This window comes from Ambystoma mexicanum, chromosome 14 (assembly GCF_040938575.1).
Source record: "Ambystoma mexicanum isolate Mex_15411 chromosome 14, UKY_AmexF1_1, whole genome shotgun sequence".
Classification (NCBI taxonomy): Eukaryota; Metazoa; Chordata; class Amphibia; order Caudata; family Ambystomatidae; genus Ambystoma; species Ambystoma mexicanum.
In genome coordinates, this window is record NC_090940.1 from 157,805 (window position 1) to 174,698 (window position 16,894).

The 16,894-nt window shown below is 56.2% G+C and overlaps 1 protein-coding gene across 1 annotated transcript in view; it reads right to left on the bottom strand.

Annotated features, from left to right (window-relative positions):
• The window catches only part of LOC138527324 (zinc finger protein 883-like), a 160,958-nt gene extending 146,436 nt beyond the window's left edge, over positions 1-14,522 (bottom strand). The window contains exon 1 of the mRNA XM_069638376.1: positions 14,447-14,522. Coding sequence (XP_069494477.1) covers positions 14,447-14,474 — 28 coding nt within the window. The 5' untranslated portion in view covers positions 14,475-14,522. The remainder of the gene's footprint in view (positions 1-14,446) is intronic.
• Between the last annotated feature and the right edge of the window lie 2,372 nt (positions 14,523-16,894).

Genomic DNA, 16,894 nt, shown 5'->3' on the forward strand with positions numbered 1-16,894 from the left:
GCTTAATTTCATCTGTTGATGTAAAACTGGTTGATTGCAATATGATTATGTCAGACTAATCATACCTTCCCCTCTTGTACGTTCCATGGTATTAGAGGAGGCAGGTTCTTTACAGAAACGTGGCTTTGACGTCATTATCTTCCATCATATTCCTGATACTAACAAAAATACGGTGGGTAAACAACTCCATGCTGCAGTGCCCGGGTCAGGTCCAGAAGGGACAAAGGTTCTCTGGAGGGACCGGCGTCTCTAACAACAGAGGTCAAAGATTGTAGATGGCTAGCTCTGTCCCTTTGAGAATCAATTGCCCGATTAAAAACTCTAAGCCAAGCTCTTTAGCCTTTCATGTAACTTATGATTAATATCTTAGAGCGCAAGAGGTAACCTGCATTTGGTTGAGATGGAAAAGTTCATAAAAGAGCTAATACAGTTTGATTTCATATTGTTGGAGGAGACCTGGGTAAGTGGTCACATACTATGGGATGGTTTCGAGGTTCTATGTGTGCATGCCAGATGTGGTGTGAGGGGGCGTCCGAAGGGGGGGCTTCTAATTGCACACAGCCAGGGTATAACATTCACCAGGTCCGAGAGTGGAGAATCTTAAATTCCTTCCTGATTGCAACCTTTTGCATTCATCACTTTGGGGGTCAATATAATAAATGTATATTGGAATCCTCTGGACTACGCAGACGATAGATTGGCACATGCTTTGGATCTATTGAAGAATGTAATTGATGAATGGTTGTATGTCTGAACGCCGCTTTTATCCTGGATTCCCACTACTACAGAGCACTCACTGGCCCCTGTGGGCAATCTGAACTCCAGAAGTGGGAATACATTATTCCCAGGCACGCTGTGGTTGATCTTTGCCAGTATTTGGGGTCTTGAGCCAATTGCAAATAAGCAACCTACTTGGAAGGGCAGGGGGTCTTAATCAGTAATTGATTACATTTTTATTTGGCAGTAATTGGTGGAGTGTATGGAGGATTTTGAGCTGCGCTCATTGCTATCTAGTGATGATAGTATCCTCATCCTGTGCCTGAAGAGGCAAATGGTAGGGGACACTGGCTGTTCACTGTGAGGGGGCTGAGATTAATGTAAGAGGTAATAGGGTCAGACTGACCTCTAAGAAGGTTCTTGGGTTCCCGAGACATATGTTACATGATTACGACTCCACTATCCTGGAAGAAAGAATTGTGAATTATACAGTCAAATAGTTTCCAGATTATTTGATGCATAACATAAACAAAATGAAAGCGGCTCAATTGTCCAGAGCAATGACGCAGCGTAATCAAAACACACACCCGACTTGTTGGTTAGGGAACATAAAGCTCAGCTGCAAAAAGAAATAAGAATACCGCGGAGACAAGGTGGGGATGCTGTCCTACTTTATGCCAAGAGTAAGTATCTTAAACAACTACACAAACATTGGCTGATGTATTATAGGCACACCTTGCATGAAAGGGATAGTGAAACCATGTTAGCATCACTGACAGGCTGTCATTTACACAACTGTTGCCTCCTTGTGAACAGTTTGAAGTAACCCAAATACAATTTGCCACAAATCCGATTAAAGAGGATGTCTGGGTAGAATATTTTGAAAATCTTTATAAAGGTTCGGAAGCAAGCAAAACTTCACTGAGGTACACAACAGAAGAATTGGGACTTGATGTTACTGTAGATAACATTGCATATTGTCAAATCAAAAACTTCTGGAACACCAGGTCCTAATAATCTGTTGAATGCCATTATGAAACAGAATGTCTGCCTGTGGTCTAGAAGACTGAATTCTCTCTTCGTGGATGTTGTTAGGACCAAGGGAAGGCCTTCATCTTGGAATCCATCTTATGTGCTCCCTATTTTTAAGAAAGGTAGACACTTCTGCCCAATGAATTACAGGCCTATAGCCCTGGCGGACACACATTCAAAAATCTTTGTTTCAATAGTTTTAGAACATATTGAGGTATGGATTGACGAGAATAATATCTTGGATAGGAGGCAAATAGGATTTCGAAAATGTTTTGTTTTGGCACTGATTGTGGTGGGCTGCTGTTAACGTGCCTTCAAAGGAAAGCTTGGTCAAAGAATGAGCTACCGGTATTTCTTGCCTAGTTGGATCTGTCAATGGCATTCAACAGGGTCGATTGGGCAACTTTGTGGCAAAGGCTGGTAGTACTGGGGATGTCAAAGGGCCTACTGGAATTAATTATACATTTATACTCCAACACTAAGATGGGTGTAAGAATGAATTCTGAAGGTTTGATCTCATGGGATATAGAGACGCAAAAGTTTTGGGTGGATAGCTCAGTGGCAACGTGCTTGCCTTGGAAGCAAGACGACACGGAGCAACACAGGTTTGAATCCCGGAACCGTGCTTAGAACCTCTGGGTATGAAGCGGGTTATAAATAACCTATCATATCATATCATATCAAAATGGTCTTAGAAAGGGGTACATGACAGCAACTACCTTGTTTAATGTATATGTATCGGGAGCTGGCAAAGCACTGGAACACAGTGGCCTGGTAACTCCTAAAGTAGGCTCTGTGAGTCGATAATGGTTGGCTTATGCTGACGATTATTTGTTGTTGGATTCGACTAGAATTGAGTTGCTGCACTTAATAAAAGCTTTTGGAATCTTTATAGCTGAACTCAAATTAAAAATCAATCCTTCAAAGACATGAATCCTTCATCTTGGAAGAGGTTATAAGAGTTACACCAAATATAGATGGCTATGTGAAGGCGAAAAGATAAGAAGCCAGAATGTCCTTCATTATTTGGGCTAGTCGATAGCTAATACCAGCTCCAAAATATTTTCTAAGAACTGTAAAAAGGTAAAGGCTGCGGCAGCATTAAGGCAGATGCGTTTAATAGAGGGGAAATTTGGGACATTTTCCTTACTACCTTGTAGAGAGTTATGTTGTTCGAATGTGATGCCGTGACTGCTTTATGGGATGGAGTTTTCCCACTTGAATTGTTACACTATCTAAAAGTGGTGGAGGGTATAGTTTGGAGGGGTCATCTAATTTTAGATTCCCAAGTGTGTCCCTGTGGAACTAATTCCTTATGAATTAGTATTGCAGTCACTTAAAAGCTGTGTGCAATGGAAGAGATGATCTCTCTTCTGAAAATGCACTGCAGCAAAAAGGGAAGCTCTGACAATCATACAGAGGTATTCATGATCGAACTTAGAAGGGACGCGGAATCAGTGATGCAAAACTTGGGAATATCCATACAAACTTTAATACAGAATCCAAATAAAGTTAAGAAGATAATAAAAGGAAATGATTGGGGTGAAAACAATGCAGTGATTTTGAATATAAACTATATGCACAAATATTTTCTTTCTGGAAATGGTATCCGCAGCCTGAGTTCTATTTAAGAAATACCTGAGTCGAGCTATTAGAAATTGCTATATGCGATATCGATTTAATGTTATGAGAACACAGTAGATAATATTTATTAGGAATTTTAAGTCTGGACAGTTGTTGATGTTGTCGATTTTGTCGCGTAACTGGTGAAGAAGAAACTTTATTGCTTTTACTGTCAGTTTGTCCAAATTTGCTTCAGCAAAGAATACTTTTTTTCCGGGTTTTGCAGGGACGTCATTTCACCAAAATGCCTGGGGTAGCGGAAGTGACATCACATGATGACAGGAAGTGATGTCAATTGACCCCACCCCAAAGTGACATCACAGGAAGCGATGGAACACAACCTTTCATCCCTTGACAAAAACCCCCAGGAGTCATACCTGGCTTCCCCATTTCCACTCAGTAATTTTTTTCTTTGTTTGCTTGCTGCTGGACTTTGAGGGACAGCAGTTGGTGGCAGTGTCTGTACCCTCCCCTGCATACGGGCGAAGGGCGGGCAAAGCAGCATTCATGGGTCTCCTGGGCTCTGTGCTGGGCACGCAGGTCTGGTTTAGGCGAGACTGCTCCGGTGGCATGCGGGTGGAAGTGGCATCACATAGCATTGTTTCTAAGTACACTACGAAAAATATGGTTAAGATATCACTGTAAAGTGATACACATTTAATACAGGAATGGATCACCATATGTATAGTTAATATCAGTGCGTATAGGCCCATATTATGAAATTACTGTGAATGCAAGCAGACGCCCAAGGCCAAACGATAATAATGTGTTATTATATAGCCCTTAAGCTTAAGCGCTTCATATAGAACAAAAATACTTACAATTAAACCAAACCTGTGTTGGTAGTCATTTATCAACCTTAGCAGGATGAAAGGCTGAGTTGACTTTGCCGTGATTCGAACCTTAAACCTGCAGATGATTCACACAATGGAGCAGCAAGCCCTCAACCCACTGAACTATCCTACCGGCTACAGCTATCAGAAAACCAGCCTCTCCAGAAACAAAGAGCAACATGCTGTTGGCCACAGCCCAGGTGCCTCAATTTAAATGTTTTAAAAAATGTATTTAAAAAAAGTTTACATTTTTCTTTTTTAGGGGTAGCAAGGGAGACCTGATGGGTCTCAGTCGCGACCCCTGGCGAACCCTAAATGACAACCCTGGGGCTTTGTGAACAGTATTAATCTAGTTTATAGAGAGCAATTATGGCTCCAAATGCTACATGCCAACTCAATAATACTAAAAATGAGAGGCTTGCGCCCCTAAAGAATTTCTGCAATTTAACTTGAAGAGAATTAGTTTTGTTTTAAGTTTGAATTAGTATTATGGAAATGTTTTATTATTCCTGTGATGAAATTTCAAATTCCGAATGTATTACGAGTTTAGTCTTTGTTTTGTGTATTGTAAAAGGATTAATTGGGATTTGATCTTAATTTACGTGTAGCATTTTAAATTATTTGTGTAAAAACTAACTTGAAGGTAATTTTCACATGAAATGTTTTGGTAAAGGTTTAAATAAACACATCGAGGCGCCCAGTCAGCAGCCTCTCCTGGTGTGGAGAGAGTGACACCCGCGCGTCTCTCAGCAGTTTTTTTTCAAGTGGTCGAGTGGGGTGGGCGAGGTCTTGGGGAAGGGGCGAGGCATCGATGACGTCAGACCCAGTGTTTTGCTTTGGGAATGTAGGCAGGCATGCCCAGCCCCCACTATGCAGCCACATCAGTGCACCTGGTAATCAACTCTGGACATGATGCACACAGAGCGAGCAAGATCCAGCGCCAGCTGCTCATTCCAATCAACAGAAGAAATGCATACATCAGGCAGGACCTAAAGTGGGCCAGGTCCCTGTTCCCTGTGACTGGGCACGCGATATCAATCTGACCTGAGCAAGAGAGCTTGCACACACACAGGCACCACCCGCGTGCCACCGCAGCAGTCTCACCTGAACCGCACCGACATGCCCAGCTGGAGCCCAGCCACCACCTGCATGCCACCGGAGCAGTCTCACCAGAACCAGGCCCACGTGCCCAGCACGGAGTACAGACACCCCCCGCGTGCCACCGGAGCAGTCTCATCTGAACCAGGCCCACGTGCCTAGCACGGAGCCCAGGCACCACCCGCGCGCCACCGGAGCAGTCTCACCTAAACCAGACCCAAATGCCCAGCTGGAGCCTAGGCACCACCCGTGTGCCACCGAAGCAGTCTCACCTGAACCAGACCCACGTGCCCAGCACAGAGCCCAGGCACCACCCGCGTGCCACCGGAGCAGTCTCACCTGAACGAGACCCACGTGCCCAGCTAGAAGCCCATGCACCACCCGCGTGCCACTGGGGCAGTCTCACCTGAACCAGACCCACGTGCCCAGCTGGAGCTCAGGCACCACCTGCATGCCACCGGAGCAGTCTCACCTGAACCAGGACGACGTGCCCAGCACGGAGTACAGGCACCACCCGCATGCCACCGGAGCAGTTTCACCTGAACCAGGCCCACGTGCCCAGCACAAAGCACAGGGAACACCTGCGTGCCACTGAAGCAGTCTCACCTGAACCAGGCCCACGTGCCTAGCACGGAGCGCAGGCACCAGCAGCATGCCACAGGTGCAGTCTCACCTGAACCAGGCCCACGTGCTCAGCACGGAGCACGGGCACCACCCGCGTGCCATCAGAGCAGTCTCACCTGAAACGGACGCACGTGCCCAGCATGGAGCCCAGGCACCACCCGCATGCCACCGGAGCAGTCTCACCTGAACCAGGCCCACGTGCAGAGCGCGGAGCCCAGGCACCACCCACGTGCCAGCGGAGCAGTCTCACCTGAACCGCACCGACATGCCCAGCTGGAGCCCAGGCACCACCCGAGTGCCACCGGAGCAGTCTCACCTGAACCAGACCCACATGCCCAGCACGGAGCCCAGGCAACACCCGCGTGCCACCGGAGCAGTCACACCTGAACCAGACCCCTGTGCCCAGCACAGAGCCAAGGCACCACCCGCGAGCCACCGGAGCAGTTTCACCTGAACCAGACCCACATGCCCAGCTGGAGCCCAGGCACCACCCGCGTGCCACCGGAGCAGTCTCACCTGAACGAAACCCACATGCCCAGCACGGAGCACAGGCACCACTCGCGTGCCACCGGAGCAGACTCACCTGAACCGCACTGACATGCCCAGCTGGAGCCCAGGCACCACCTGCATGCCACCGGAGCAGTCTGACCTGAAGAAGGCCCACGTGCCCAGCACGGAGCCCAGGCACCACTCACGTGCCACTGGAGCAGTCTCACCTGAACGAGACCCACATGCCCAGCACGGAGCCCAGGCACCAGCCGCGTACCACTGGAGCAGTCTCACCTCAGCCGGACCCACGTGCCCACCTGGAGCCAAGGCACCACCTGTGTGCCTCCGGAGCAGTCTCACCTAAACCAGATCCCCGTGCCCAGCTGGAGCCCAGGCACCACCCACGTGCCACCAGAGCAGTCTCACCTCAACCAGGCCCACGTGCCCAGCAAAGAGCCCAGGCACCACTCACGTGCCACCGCAGCAGTCTCACCTGAACGAGACCCACATGCCCAGCACGGAGCCCAGGCACCAGCCGCATGCCACCGGAGCAGTCTCACCTGAACCGGACCCACGTGCCCAGCACAGAGCCAAGGCACCACCCGCGTGCCACCGGAGTTGTCTCAACTGAACCGGACCTGCGTGACTAGCTGGAGCCCAGGCACCACCTGCATGCCACCGGAGCAGTCTCACCTGAACCAGGCCCACATGCCAAGCTGGAGCCCAGGCACCACCCGCGTGCCACCAGAGCAGTCTCACCTGAACCAGACCCACGTGCCCAGCTGGAGCCCAGGCACCACCCGCGTGCCACGGGAGCAGTCTCACCTGTACCAGACCCCTGTGCCCAGCACGGAGCCCAGGCACCACCTGTATGCCACCGGAACAGTCTCACCTGAACGAGACCCACCTGCCCAGCCTGAGCCCAGGCACCACCCGCAGGCCACCGGAGCAGTCTCACCTGAACGAGACCCCCGTGCCCAGCACGGAGCCAAGGTACCACCCGCATGCCACCGGAGCAGTCTCACCTGAACGAGATCCACATGCCCAGCACAGAGCCCAGGCACCACCTTCGTGCCACCGGAGCAGTCTCACCTGAACCAGACACACGTGCCCAGGTGGAGTCCAGGCACCACCTGCGTGCCACCGGGGCAGTCTCACCTGAACGAGACCCACATGCTCAGATGGAGCCCAGGCACCAACCGCGTGCCACTCGAGCAGTCTCACCTAAACCAGACCCCTGTGCCCAGCACGGAGCCCAGGCACCACCCGCGTGCCCAGCACGAAGCCAAGGCACCTCCCGCTTGCCACTGGAGCAGTCTCACCTGAACGAGACCCACATGCTCAGATGGAGCCCAGGCACCAACCGCGTGCCACTCGAGCAGTCTCACCTAAACCAGACCCCTGTGCCCAGCACGGAGCCCAGGCACCACCCGCATGCCACCGGAACAGTCTCACCTGAACGAGACCCACGTGCCCAGCTGGAGCCCAGGCACCACCCACATGCCACCAGAGCAGTCTCACCTGAACCAGACCCCGTGCCCAGCTGGAGCCCAGGCACCACCCGCGTGCCAACGAAGCAGTCTCACCTGAACCAGACCCACATGCCCAGCACGGAGCCCAGGCACCACCCGCGTGCCCAGCACGAAGCCCAGGCACCACCCACGTGCCACCGGAGCAGTCTCACCTGAACGAGACCCACATGCCCAGCACGGAGCCCAGGCACCAGCCGCGTGCCACCGGAGCAGTCTCACCTAAACCAGACCCCTGTACCCAGCACGGAGCCCAGGCACCAACCGCGTGCCACCGGAACAGTCTCACCTGAACGAGACCCATCGTGCCCAACTGGAGCCCAGGCACCACCCATGGGCCACCAGAGCAGTTTCACCTGAACCAGACACCCGTGCCCAGCACGGAGCCAAGGCACCACCCGCGTGCCACTGGAGTTGTCTCACCTGAACCGGACCCGCGTGCCCACCTGGAGCCCAGGCACCACCCGTGTGCCACTGGAGCAGTCTCACCTGAACCAGGCCCACGTGCCCAGCTGGAGCCCAGGCACCACCCGCGTGCCACCGGAGCAGTCTCACCTGAACCAGGCCCACATGCCCAGCTGGAGACCAGGCACCACCTGCGTGCCATCAGAGCAGTCTCACCTGAATCAGACCCCTGTGCCCAGCACGGAGCCCAGGCACCGCCTGCGTGCCACCGGAACAGTCTCACCTGAATGAGACCCACGTGCCAAGCCTGAGCCCAGGCACCACCCGCGGGCCACCAAAGCAGTCTCACCTAAACCAGACCCCCGTGCCCAGCACGGAGCCCAGGCACCACCCGCATGCCACCGGAACAGTCTCACCTGAACGAGACTCATGTGCCCAGCTGGAGCCCAGGCACCACCCGCATGGCACGGGAGCAGTCTCAGCTGAACCAGACCCCCGTGCCCAGCTGGAGCCCAGGCACCACCCACGTGCCAGCAGAGTATTTTCGCCTGAACCAGACCCACTTGCCCATCTGGAGCCCAGGCACCACCCGCGTGCCACCAGAGCAGTCTCACCTGAACCAGACCCCCGTGCCCAGCACAGAGCCAAGCCACCACCCGCGTGCCACTGGAGTAGTCTCACCTGAACCGGACCCGCGTGCCAAGCTGGAGCCCAGGCACCACCCACGTGCCACCAGAGCAGTGTCACATGAACCAGACCCCCGTGCCCAGCTGGAGCCCAGGCACCACCCGTGTGCCACCAGAGCAGTCTCACCTGAACCAGACCCCTGTGCCCAGCACGGAGCCCAGGCACCACCTGCGTCCCACCGGAACAGTCTCACCTGAACGAGACCCACGTGCCCAGCCTGAGCACAGGCACCACCCGCGGGCCACCGGAGCAATCTCACCTGAACCAGACCCCCGTGCCCAGCACAGAGCCAAGGTACCACCTGCATGCCACCGGAGCAGTCTCACCTGAACGAGACTCACGTGCCCAGCATGGAGCCCAGGCACCACCCGCGTGCCACCGGAGCAGTCTCACCTGAACTAGACACACGTGCCCAGGTGGAGCCCAGGCACCACCTGCGTGCCACCGGAGCAGTCTCACCTGAACGAGACCCACGTGCCAAGCTGGAGCCCAGGCACCACCCACGTGCCATCAGAGCAGTCTCACCTGAACGAGACCCACGTGCTGAGCTGGAGCCCAGGCACCAACCGTGTGCCACCAGAGCAGTCTCACCTAAACTAGACCCCCATGCCCAGCACGGAGCCCAGGCACCACCCGCATGCCACCGGAGCAGTCTCACCTGAACTAGACACACGTGCCCAGGTGGAGCCCAGGCACCACCTGCGTGCCACCGGAGCAGTCTCACCTGAACGAGACCCACGTGCCAAGCTGGAGCCCAGGCACCACCCGCGTGCCATCAGAGCAGTCTCACCTGAACGAGACCCACGTGCTCAGTTGGAGCCCAGGCACCACCCGCGTGCCATCAGAGCAGTCTCACCTGAATCAGACCCCTGTGACCAGCACGGAGCCCAGGCACCGCCTGCGTGCCACCGGAACAGTCTCACCTGAACGAGACCCACGTGCCAAGCCTGAGCCCAGGCACCACCCGCGGGCCACCAAAGCAGTCTCACATGAACCAGACCCCCGTGCCCAGCACAGAGCCAAGGTACCACCTGCATGCCACCGGAGCAGTCTCACCTGAACGAGACCCACGTGCCCAGCACAGAGCCCAGGCACCACCCGCGTGCCACTAGAGCAGTCTCACCTGAACCAGACACAGGTGCCCAGCTGGAACCCAGGCACCACCCGCGTGCCACCAGAGCAATCTCACCTGAACGAGACCCACGTGCTCAGCTAGAGCCCAGGCACCAAACACGTGCCACCGGAGCAGTCTCACCTAAACCAGACCCCCGTGCCCAGCACAGAGCCCAGGCACCACCCGCATGCCACCGGAACAGTCTCACCTGAACGAGACCCATGTGCCCAGCTGGAGCCCAGGCACCACCCGCATGGCACCGGAGCAGTCTCAGCTGAACCAGACCCCCGTGCCCAGCTGGAGCCCAGGCACCACCCACGTGCCAGCAGAGTATTCTCGCCTGAACCAGACCCACTTGCCCAGCTGGAGCCCAGGCACCACCCGCGTGCCACCAGAGCAGTCTCACCTGAACCAGACCCCCGTGCCCAGCACGGAGCCAAGCCACCACCCGCGTGCCACTGGAGTAGTCTCACCTGAACCGGACCCGCGTGCCAAGCTGGAGCCCAGGCACCACCCACGTGCCACCAGAGCAGTGTCACATGAACCAGACCTCCGTGCCCAGCTGGAGCCCAGGCACCACCCGTGTGCCACCAGAGCAGTCTCACCTGAACCAGACCCCTGTGCCCAGCACGGAGCCCAGGCACCACCTGCGTGCCACCGGAACAGTCTCACCTGAACGAGACCCACGTGCCCAGCCTGAGCACAGGCACCACCCGCGGGCCACCGGAGCAATCTCACCTGAACCAGACCCCCGTGCCCAGCACAGAGCCAAGGTACCACCTGCATGCCACCGGAGCAGTCTCACCTGAACGAGACTCAGGTGCCCAGCATGGAGCCCAGGCACCACCCGCGTGCCACCGGAGCAGTCTCACCTGAACTAGACACACGTGCCCAGGTGGAGCCCAGGCACCACCTGCGTGCCACCGGAGCAGTCTCACCTGAACGAGACCCACGTGCCAAGCTGGAGCCCAGGCACCACCCGCGTGCCATCAGAGCAGTCTCACCTGAACGAGACCCACGTGCTCAGCTGGAGCCCAGGCACCAACCGTGTGCCACCAGAGCAGTCTCACCTAAACCAGACCCCCATGCCCAGCACGGAGCCCAGGCACCACCCGCATGCCACCGGAACAGTCTCACCTGAACGAGACCCATGTCCCAGCCTGAGCACAGGCACCACCCGCGGGCCACCGGAGCAGTCTCACCTGAACCAGACCCCGTGCCCAGCTGGAGCCCAGGCACCACCCGTGTGCCACCGAAGCAGTCTCACCTGAACCAGACCCCTGTGCCCAGTACGGAGCCAAGGCACCACCCACATGCCACCAGAGCAGTCTCACCTGAACCAGACCCACGTGCCCCGCACAGAGCCCGTGTGCCACCGGAGCAGTCTCACCTGAACGAGACCCACGTGCCCAGCATGGAGCCCAGGCACCACCCGCGTGCCACCGGAGCAGTCTCACCTGAACTAGACACACGTGCCCAGGTGGAGCCCAGGCACCGCCTGCGTGCCACTGGAGCAGTCTCACCTGAACGAGACCCACGTGCCAAGCTGGAGCCCAGGCACCACCCGTGTGCCATCAGAGCAGTCTCACCTGAACGAGACCCACGTGCTCAGCTGGAGCCCAGGCACCAACCGTGTGCCACCAGAGCAGTCTCACCTAAACCAGACCTCCATGCCCAGCACGGAGCCCAGGCACCACCCGCATGCCACCGGAACAGTCTCACCTGAACGAGACCCATGTCCCAGCCTGAGCACAGGCACCACCCGCGGGCCACCGGAGCAATCTCACCTGAACCAGACCCCCGTGCCCAGCACAGAGCCAAGGTACCACCTGCATGCCACCGGAGCAGTCTCACCTAAACCAGACCCCCGTGCCCAGCGCGGAGCCCAGGCACCACCCGCATGCCATCGGAACAGTCTCACCTGAACGAGACCCACGTGCCCAGCTGGAGCCCAGGCACCACCCACATGCCACCGGAGCAGTCTCACCTGAACCAGACCCTGTGGCCACCTGGAGCCCAGGCACCACTCGTGTGCCAACGAAGCAGTCTCACCTGAACCAGACCCCTGTGCCCAGTACGGAGCTAAGGCACCACCCACATGCCACCAGAGCAGTCTCACCTGAACCAGACCCACGTGCCCCGCACAGAGCCCGTGTGCCACCGGAGCAGTCTCACCTGAACGAGACCCAAGTGCCCAGCACAGAGCCAAGGCACCACCCGCGTGCCACCGGAGCAGTCTCACCTGAACTAGACACACGTGCCCAGGTGGAGCCCAGGCACCACCTGTGTGCCACCGGAGCAGTCTCACCTGAACGAGACCCACGTGCCAAGCTGGAGCCCAGGCACCACCCGCGTGCCATCAAAGCAGTCTCACCTGAACGAGACCCACGTGCTCAGCTGGAGCCCAGGCACCAACCGTGTGCCACCAGAGCAGTCTCACCTAAACCAGACCCCCATGCCCAGCATGGAGCCCAGGCACCACCCGCATGCCACCGGAGCAGTCTCACCTGAATGAGACCCACGTGCCCAGCACAGAGCCAAGGCACCACCCGCGTGCCACCGGAGCAGTCTCACCTGAACTAGACACACGTGCCCAGGTGGAGCCCAGGCACCACCTGCGTGCCACCGGAGCAGTCTCACCTGAACGAGACCCACGTGCCAAGCTGGAGCCCAGGCACCACCCGCGTGCCATCAGAGCAGTCTCACCTGAACGAGACCCACGTGCTCAGCTGGAGCCCAGGCACCAACCGTGTGCCACCAGAGCAGTCTCACCTAAACCAGACCCCCATGCCCGGCACGGAGCCCAGGCACCACCCGCGTGCCACCGGAGCAGTCTCACCTGAACTGGACACACATGCCCCGTTGGAGCCCAGGCACCACCCGCGTGCCACCGGAGCAGTCTCACCTGAACCAGACCCACGTGCCCAGCACAGAGCCCAGGCACCACCCGCGTGCCACCGGAGTATTCTCGTCTGAACCAGACCCACGTGCCCAGCTGGAGCCCAGGCACCACCCGCGTGCCACCGGAGTATTCTCGTCTGAACCAGACCTGCGTGCACAGCACGGTGCCCAGGAGGCCTATGAATGCTGCTTTGCCCGCTCTTCGCCCGTATGCAGGGGAGGGTACAGACAATGCCACCAACTGCTGCCCCTCAAAGTCCAGCAGCGAGCGAACAAAGAATAAAATTACTGAGTGGAAATGGGGACGCCAGGTGTGACCTCTGGGGAATGTCCGAACAGCTTTAATTGGAAAAGGGTTACCTCAAAGGTAAGTGCTGTGACGAGGAAGAGGGACATGGGGTGATGCTAATTCATCCTTTCCCCGGGTGCCGTCCCTTAGCTTGGCTCATTACTTAGGTCTTCCATCCCTGTCACCTCCCTTCCCTCCCAAGCCCTCCTACCCTCCAAGCAGTCCCAGCCCCTATCCACCAGCAAAAAGGAAGTGACTTCTTAACCCTCACTCAGCCCCACCCTCCTTAGCCCCCCTGCTCAGCCCCACTCTTCTTCCCTCCTTAGCCCTCACTCAGCCCCACCCTCCAGCCCTCCTTAAGCCCCACCCACCAGCCCTTCTTAACCCTCACTCAGCACCACCCTCCATAGCCCCCATCCTTCCCTCCTTAACCCTCACTCAGCCCCACCCTCCTTCCCTCCTTAACCCTCACTCACCCCTGCCCTCCATCCCACCTCAGCCCTCACTCAGCCCCACCCTCCAGCCCTCCTTAGCCCTCACTCAGCCCCACTCTTCTTCCCTCCTTAGCCCTCACTCAGCCCCACCCTCCAGCCCTCCTTAGCCCTCACTCAGCCCCACTCTTCTTCCCTCCTTAGCCCTCACTCAGCCCCACCCTCCAGCCCTCCTTAAGCCCCACCCACCAGCCCTTCTTAACCCTCACTCAGCACCACCCTCCATAGCCCCCCTCCTTCCCTCCTTAACCCTCACTCAGCCCCACCCTCCTTAGCCCCCCTGCTCAGACCCACCCTCCTTCCCTCCTTTGCCCTCACTCACCCCCGCCCTCCTTCCCTCCTTAGCCCTCACTCACCCCCACACTCATCCCTTCTTTGGGAGGGATGGCTTTCCCGCCTAAAATTTTAACCCGATGCATTCCTATGGGAAAATGAATTTCTCCCCAATTCTCTGACGAAATTTCCCTCCCAGCTGCTTCACAACGTTGGCATGTATGGGGCATGGCGGGCAGGCGTCTGTCTCATGTTGCTGCCCCCTGGATCTGCCCCCCGACCCCCCTCAGAAAGGCTCCGCATTTCAGCAGCACGGCCTGTAATCACGTGAGTAATCTCACCTGTCCTGACCCCAGCAGAGCTCGCCATGCTGCCCCTCACATTGGAGAATAAGGGGACACTAGTCACCAGCCACCCGAGGGGGGACACTGGTCACCACCAGGGCGGTAACGAAAACGAGGCCTGGGCCAGGGCTCCGGTCATTAACGCCTAATAACGTAGGTGGGGTTTAACGCTCACTGCAGGGGGTCTGGTCCAGGAAGGAGGGGGACATTAGAGGCTGGGGAACGGGGGTCGACCCCCTCCGCAGTGATAAATAATGATATGTAAATGGCGTGTGGCAGTGTGAGCTCCGGTGCCTGTGATCCAGGCCGGGTTTTCCTTCCTTCTCTGGTAGGAGGGGCGGGTTGCAGTGTTTGGGAACTATTCGGCGGTTTCCTGTCTGCACAGATGCAGCTCTGCGGGGTCCCAGGGTGGGCCCATGGCTTCTCTTTATGTGGGTCAGTGCAGTTACATGCAAGTGCTGCTGCTTTTGCAGACACCTCCAGAGAGTGAGAGTGCTGTGCATCTAGTGCTGCAGTGATAGGGCAGTGGGCAGACACCTCCAGAGAGTGTGAGGGCTGTGCATCTAGTGCTGCAGTGATATGGCAGTGTGCAGACACTCCCAGAGAGTGAGAGTGAGTGCTGTGCATCTAGTGCTGCAGTGATATGGCAGTGTGCAGACACCTCCAGAGAGCGTGAGTGCTGTGCATCTAGTGCTGCAGTGATATGGCAGTGTGCAGCCCCACTAGAGAGTGAGAGTGCTGTGCATCTAGTGCTGCAGTGATATGGCAGTGTGCTGGCACCTCCAGAGAATGGGAGTGCTGTGCATCTAGTGCTGCAGTGATATGGCAGTGTGCAGACACCTCCAGGGAGTGAAAGTGCTGTGCATCTAGTGCTGCAGTGATATGGCAGTGTGCAGACACCCCCAGAGAGTGTGAGTGCTGTGCATCTAGTGCTGCAGTGACATGGCAGTGTGCAGACACCTCCAGAGAGTGTGAGTGCTGTGGATCTAGTGCTGAAGTGATATGGCAGTGTGCAGACACCTCCAGAGAGTGTGTGCTGTGGATCCAGTGCTGCAGTGATATGGCAGTGTGCAGACACCCCCAGAGAGTGAGAGTGTTGTGCATCTAGTGCTGCAGTGATATAGCAGTGTGCAGACACCTCCAGAGAGTGTGAGTGCTGTGGATCTAGTGCTGAAGTGATATGGCAGTGTGCACACACCTCCAGAGAATGTGAGTGCGTGCTGTGAATCTAGTGCTGCAGTGATATGGCAGTGTGTAGACACCTCCTGAGAGTGTGAGTGCTGTGCATCTAGTGCTGCAGTGTTATGGCAGTGTGCCGACACCTCCAGAGAGTGTGAGTGCTGAGCATCTAGTGCAGCAGTGATATGGCAGTGTGCAGCCCCTCCAGAGAGTGTGAGTGATGTGCATGTGGTGCTGCAGTGATATGGCAATGTGCAGACACCTCCATAGAGTGAGAGTGTGAGTGCTGTACATGTGGTGCTGCAGTGATATGGCAGTGTGCAGGCACCTCCAGAGAGTGAGAGTGTGTGCTGTGGATCTAGTGCTGCAGTGATATGGCAGTGTGCAGACACCTCCAGAGAGTGAGTCCTGTGCATCTAGTGCTGCAGTGATAGGGCAGTGTGCAGGCACCTCCAGAGAGTGAGAGTGTGTGCTGTGGATCTAGTGCTGCAGTGATATGGCAGTGTGCACACACCTCCAGATAATGTGTGTGTGCTGTGCATCTAGTGCTGCAGTGACATGGCAGTGTGCAGACACCTCCAGAGAGTGTTAGTGCTGCGCTTCTAGTGCTGCCGTGATATGGCAGTGTGCAGACACCTCCAGAGAGTGTGAGTGTGTGCTGTGCATCTAGTGCTGCAGTGATATGGCAGTGTGCAGACACCTTCAGAGAGTGTGAGTGCTGTCGATCTAGTGCTGCAGTGATATGGCAGTGTGCATACACCTCCAGAGAGTGTGAGTGTGTGCTGTGGATCTAGTGCTGCAGTGATATGGCAGTGTGCAGCCACCTCCAGAGAGTGAGAGTTTGTGCTGTGGATCTAGTGCTGCAGTGATATGGCAGTGTGCAGACACCTCCAGAGAGTGTGAGTGCTGTGCATCTAGTGCTGCAGTGATATGGCAGTGTGCAGCCACCTCCAGAGAGTGTGTGCTGTGGATCCAGTTCTGCAGTGATATGGCAGTGTGCACACACCTCCAGAGAATGTGAGTGTGTGCTGTGAATCTGGTGCTGCAGTGAAATGGCAGTGTGCAGACAGCTCCTGAGAGTGTGAGTGTTGTGGATCTAGTGCTGCAGTGATATGGCAGTGTGCAGACACCTCCAGAGAGTGTGTGCTGTGGATCCAGTGCTGCAGTGATATGGCAGTGTGCACACACCCCCAGAGAATGTGAATGCGTGCTGTGAATCTAGTGCTGCAATGATATGGCAGTGTGCAGCCACCTCCAGAAAGTTTG